This window comes from Salmo salar, chromosome ssa04 (genome assembly GCF_905237065.1).
Source record: "Salmo salar chromosome ssa04, Ssal_v3.1, whole genome shotgun sequence".
Classification (NCBI taxonomy): domain Eukaryota; kingdom Metazoa; phylum Chordata; class Actinopteri; order Salmoniformes; family Salmonidae; genus Salmo; species Salmo salar.
In genome coordinates, this window is record NC_059445.1 from 75,131,865 (window position 1) to 75,137,864 (window position 6,000).

At 41.7% G+C, this 6,000-nt stretch overlaps 1 protein-coding gene across 3 annotated transcripts in view; it reads left to right on the plus strand.

Annotated features, from left to right (window-relative positions):
• LOC106603838 (prolyl 4-hydroxylase subunit alpha-2) overlaps positions 1-4,969 on the plus strand; it is a 42,402-nt gene extending 37,433 nt beyond the window's left edge. For all 3 annotated transcript variants that reach the window (XM_014198019.2, XM_014198020.2, XM_045717344.1), the window contains exons 13-15: positions 1,564-1,632; positions 1,860-1,956; positions 4,383-4,969. In XM_014198019.2, coding sequence (XP_014053494.1) covers positions 1,564-1,632; positions 1,860-1,956; positions 4,383-4,453 — 237 coding nt within the window. In that variant the 3' untranslated portion in view covers positions 4,454-4,969. The remainder of the gene's footprint in view (positions 1-1,563; positions 1,633-1,859; positions 1,957-4,382) is intronic.
• Positions 4,970-6,000: the final 1,031 nt, after the last annotated feature.

Below are 6,000 nucleotides of genomic sequence, written 5' to 3' on the forward strand. Positions count from 1 at the left end.
ACTGCATTTCAGCCCTGCCACAAAAGGACCAGCTGACATCATGTCAGTGATTCTCTCGTTAACACAGGTGTGAGTGTTGACGAGGACAAGGCTGGAGATCACTCTGTCATGCTGATTGAGTTCGAATAACAGACTGGAAGCTTCAAAAGGAGGGTGGTGCTTGGAATCATTGTTCTTTGTCAATCATGGTTACCTGCAAGGAAACACGTGCCGTCATCATTGCTTTGCACAAAAAGGGCTTCACAGGCAAGGATATTGCTGCCAGTAAGATTGCACATAAATCAACCATTTATCGGATCATCAAGAACTTCAAGGAGAGTGGTTCAATTGTTGTGAAGAAGGCTTCAGGGCGCCCAAGAAAGTCCAGCAAGCGCCAGGACCGTCTCCTAAAGTTGATTCAGCTGCGGGATCGGGGCACCACCAGTACAGAGCTTGCTCAGGAATGGCAGCAGGCAGGTGTGAGTGCATCTGCACGCACAGTGAGGCGAAGACTTTTGGAGGATGGTCAGGTGTCAAGAAGGGCAGCAAAGAAGCCACTTCTCTCCAGGAAAAACATCAGGGACAGACTGATATTCTGCAAAAGGTACAGGGATTGGACTGCTGAGGACTGGGGTAAAGTCATTTTCTCTGATGAATCCCCTTTCCGATTGTGTGGGGCATCCTTAAAAAAGCTTGTCCGGAGAAGACAAGGTGAGCGCTACCATCAGTCCTGTGTCATGCCAACAGTAAAGCATCCTGAGACTATTCATGTGTGGGGTTGCTTCTCAGCCAAGGGAGTGGCCTCACTCACAATTTTGCCTAAGAACACAGCCATGAATAAAGAATGGTACCAACACATCCTCCGAGAGCAACTTCTCCCAACCATCCAGGAACCGTTTGGTGACGAACAATGCCTTTTCCAGCATGATGGAGCACCTTGCCATAAGACAAAAGTGATAACTAAGTGGCTCGGGGAACAAAACATCGACATTTTGGGTCCATGGCCAGGAAACTCCCCAGACCTTAATCCCATTGAGAACTTGTGGTCAATCCTCAAGAGGCGGATGGACAAACAAAAACTCACATATTCTGACAAACTCCAAGCATTGATTATGCAAGAATGGGCTGCCATCAGTCAGGATGTGGGCCAGAAGTTAATTGACAGCATGCCAGGGCGGATTGCAGAGGTCTTGAAAAAGAAGGGTCAACACTGCAAATATTGACTCTTTGCATCAACTTCATGTAATTGTCAATAAAAGCCTTTGACACTTATGAAATGCTTGTAATTATTCCATAGTAACATCTGAAAAAATATCTAAAGACACTGAAGCAGCAAACATTGTGAAAATTAATATTTGTGTCATTCTCAAAACTTTTGGCCACGACTGTACACCATAACATGCTATCTCATTTATTGGTCCATGCTAATACTGTATGTATGACGCGAGTGTGTAAATAGAGGTAGAATGCCACGCTTTGTAGAACTACAGCGCCTTAGAGAAGTAGGCTACAGTAAATGGTATTAGGTGGAGTACTTCAGTGTATTAGTGAAGCCAGCTCACAAGGCATTCTTTTCCCTGACAGATGAGTGATGTTGAAGCTGGAGGAGCGACTGTGTTTCCAGACTTTGGAGCAGCTATCTATCCCAAAAAGGTGAGATATAAACAATTTAACTGCTCTCAAGCACAGCCCTCAGCACTAGGGGCCAGGAAAAAATATTGGTCAGGTCACACGGTCAGAGAAATCTCCTAGCCTTAGCCATCATACAATGTTAGCCTTGGTTGATTGGGCCCACACTATCTTATAGTGAGCCATTACGTTGATGCAGTGGTGACTTACATGTACTGAACAGGGTATGTCTTCTCAATGTGTGTCCACAGGGAACTGCAGTCTTCTGGTACAACCTCTTTAGGAGCGGAGAGGGAGACTACAGGACCAGACACGCTGCCTGTCCTGTGTTAGTAGGAAGTAAATGGGGTGAGTCAGATGGAGAGTTTAATCTTAACACACAAGCAGCCTCTCTAATCTCAATCTGTTTATTGGTGTCAGTCATTTGATGTGTTTCTTTGACTACTTCCTAGTCAGTCTTCCTTGTGTTTCTCTATTGTATCCCTCATGTAGGCTGCAATCAAACCTTCATAGCAGTGTTACTGCAGTGTTTTTGTTTACAAACTTCTGATAGCACATACATTTACTTTGATAATAGGAAGCTTTTACCTGTGAGTGGAGTCTTCCTGGTAGTAGTAGGTTTCAACAGAGGCCTTAACCCCATTTCCACTTGCACTTTGAATTAAGGCCAAATTAGGGCTGAATTCGAGCTGGCTCGAATGGAATTGTCAAATTCGAGCTGGGTTGAGGCCCAGTTTCACAGCCCAGTTTTACTAAGCAACTGCCAGCTGATCACCGCTGGATGCTGACACCACGTTTAGCTAGGTTGTCTGGGCTTGTTGCTGACTGTTAGCTATCACAATGACAAGCAGTACTGCAGTAGTCAGACATGACACGAATTACCACTATAGATGGATCCTTCATTTATTTTTGCACTACACAATACACTTTTATGAGAACAGTCAGCCCTCGAATGATAGCTAGCTAACGTTAGCTAACATTAGCTTGCAAATCAAAGTTGAAACAAGCCTGCTAGCTAACATGAGCTAGCATTAATTTTATCTGGTGAGGTTGTATTGAAACCTGTCATCTGGTTTGCTTGGTTAGCTCGCTCTGTTCTTATATCTATTTATCATGTGTTTTTGTTCTACTTTACTTTATAGTACTATATATTGATTACTGCATTGTTGGTAAAAGAGTTTGCAAGAAAGGAATTTCACTGTAATCGTGCACGTGACAATAAAACTTTAAGCTTTGAGTCGTTCTGTTAGTAGTAAGTTTTAACCTCTTGGGGCTAGGTGGGACGCTAGCGTGCCACCCGTGGTGCACTCCATCAACAGCAGGTGCATTTCAAGAGCGGCAAATTTGAATCCAAATAAATGTCAAAATTCAAATTTTTCAAAAATACAACTATTTTACACCATTTGAAAGATAAACATCTCCTTAATCTAACCACGTTTTACGATTTCAAAAAGGTTTTACGGCGAAAGCATAAATTTAGAGTATGTTAGGACAGTACATTTACAAGAGTTGTGTGTAATGTTTTGTCAAGTCAAAGACAGGGTCACCAAAACCATAAAACCAGCTAAAATGATGCACTAACCTTTTACAATCTCCATCAGATGACACTCCTAGGACATTATGTTAGACAATGCATGCATTTTTAGTTCTATCAAGTTCATATTTATATCCAAAAACAGCGTTTTACTATGGCATTGATGTTGAGGAAATCGTTTCCCTCCAATAACCGGCAGTCAAGTCAGCGTAACAAATTAAATAATTAAAATTAGAAAACATTGGTAAAATATTATATTGTCATTTAAAGAATTATAGATTTACATCTCTTGAACGCAATCAACTTGCCAGATTTAAAAATAACCTTACTGGGAAATCACACTTTGCAATAATCTGAGCACTGCGCCCAGAAAAATACGCGCTGCGATACAGACTAGACGTCATGTTGGGGAGATCTAAAATCGAAAATACTATGTAAATAATCCATTACCTTTGATTCTCTTCATCAGATGTCACTTCCAGGTATCACAGGTCCATAACGAATGTAGTTTTGTTCAAAAAAGCTCATCATTTATGTCCAAAAATCTCCGTCTCGTTAGCACATGATGTAAGCCAGCCGGACTTCTCGTCATGAACGAGGGGAAAAAATATATTTCCGTTCGTTCAAACATGTCAAACGTTGTATAGCATAAATCATTAGGGCCTTTTTTAACCAGAACATGAATAATATTCAAGGTGGACGAATGCATACTCTTTTATAACGTATTGGAACGAGGGTACCCAACATGAACTCGCGCGCCAGGTGTCTAGTGGGACATCATCGTTCCATGGCTCTTGTTCGGTCAGATCTCCCTCCAGAAGACTCAAAACACTTTGTAAAGGCTGGTGACATCTAGTGGAAGCAATAGGAAGTGCCAAAATATTCCTAAACCCCTGTGTTTTTCAATGGGATAGGTTTAAAGTCAATACAACACATCAGGTATCCACTTCCTGTCAGAAAATGTCTCAGGATTTTGCCTGCAAAATGAGTTCTGTTATACTCACAGACACCATTCAAACAGTTTTGGAAACTTTAGAGTGTTTTCTATCCATATATAATAAGTATATGCATATTCTAGTTACTGGGTAGGATTAGTAACCAGATTAAATCGGGTACATTTTTTTTATCCAGACGTGCAAATGCTGCCCCCTAGACCCAACAGGTTAACCGAGCCCTTAGTCTCGCACATTGGAGAGAATTAAGATTGGCACTGATATATTATATTTCTCTGTGTTGCCAGTGTCCAACAAATGGATCCATGAGCGAGGTCAAGAGTTTAGGAGGCCATGTGGCCTAACAGAAGTGGACTGAACCGAACCTCTCACCACTGACCTCAGACTGGAGGTGTACACTCTATCTACAGTGCCTGAACATTTTATTGATCTCTCTCTCTCTCTCACACACACACACACACACACACACACACACACACACACACACACACACACACACACACACACACACACACACACACACACCTACTGTGGTATCTATTCTGGCTTTTAACATTGAGTTGAGTCTTGAATCTTCAGTACCTATGCAGATAAAAGAAGGTGGATATGTGAATATACTGTGGGTATATGGCGTTAAAGGCTCTAATTTCTTGTTTTGTTTACTTGTTGTTTGTTTAGCATTATGATTTTTTGTTAAAAAAAAATGACATGCATAATCACATACTGACAGCACAACCCTATGAGAACCTACTGTTTTCTGTCCAGTACATTTGTATTTAGAGACTGCTTAAATTATTACACCGTATGATTGTGACATTTTTTAAATATGGAAAATGTGAACCACAATAAACAGTGTCTTTTATTAATGCCCCAATTCAGTCCTTTTCATTTTATTTTTTAATCGTCACTTTGTCTAATAAATCTCAGTGAGCCTCCTTGGGCCACTGAAATGCTCAGTCCGACTGTGTTGGCGTGGCGATATTAATTTGAATATATTTACATACAGGTCTGATTGGTTGATAGAATCATCTAGAGCCCACCCCCTTAACCCTTCAATGGTAGTCAACCTGTCAGTTGGAGCTGGACCCTGAAAGACAAAACTTCCACAGGTCTGAAGGCTACTTTGTTTTGTCATCAAAACAGAAGGCCTACATCACGCACCTTAATTTGCTATATCATTGTTGTACTGTTTTCTATAGGTCAGAAGATGCAAAAGATGCAGGACCAGAAAGGACTAGAAATATGTAACGTGTGGAGCATTTAATTAAAACAATTGTAAGCTTAATATAGTACTTAAAAACAAATAAATCGTAATTTCCCCCCTCCCCCGGCTCACTCTCGGCGTGTCTCACTCCAGTTGTAGCCAGTCACTTACCTAAGATGCACGCAGAGACATGCACAATTACATATGTCTATGTCATGAGTTATTCAGACTCTGGGTAAATAGAAGGGCTGCCTTCATTGCCAAAATCTCCTAAAGTGGTTCTTATCAGCCGTGTGTGCACTGTATAGGCAACAGTCTCCTGGCGCTGAGCAGCAGCCAAATGGAGCAGCCAAATGCGGCACTAAGACCGCACTCAGTCAGCTGTATAAGGAAATAAGCAAACAGGAAACCACTCACCCAGAGGCGGCGCTCCTAGTGGTTGGGGACTTTAATGCAGGGAAACTTAAATCAGTTCTACCATAAAAATTCTAGATCACCTGTACTCCACACACAGAGACGCGTACAAAGCTCTCCCTCGCCCTCCATTTGGTAAATCCGACCACAACTCTATCCTCCTGATTCCTGCTTACAAGCACAAATTAAAGCAGGAAGCACCAGTGACTCAGTCTATAAAAAAGTGGTCAGATGAAGCAGATGCTAAACTACAGGACTGTTTTTCTATCACAGACTGGAACATGTTC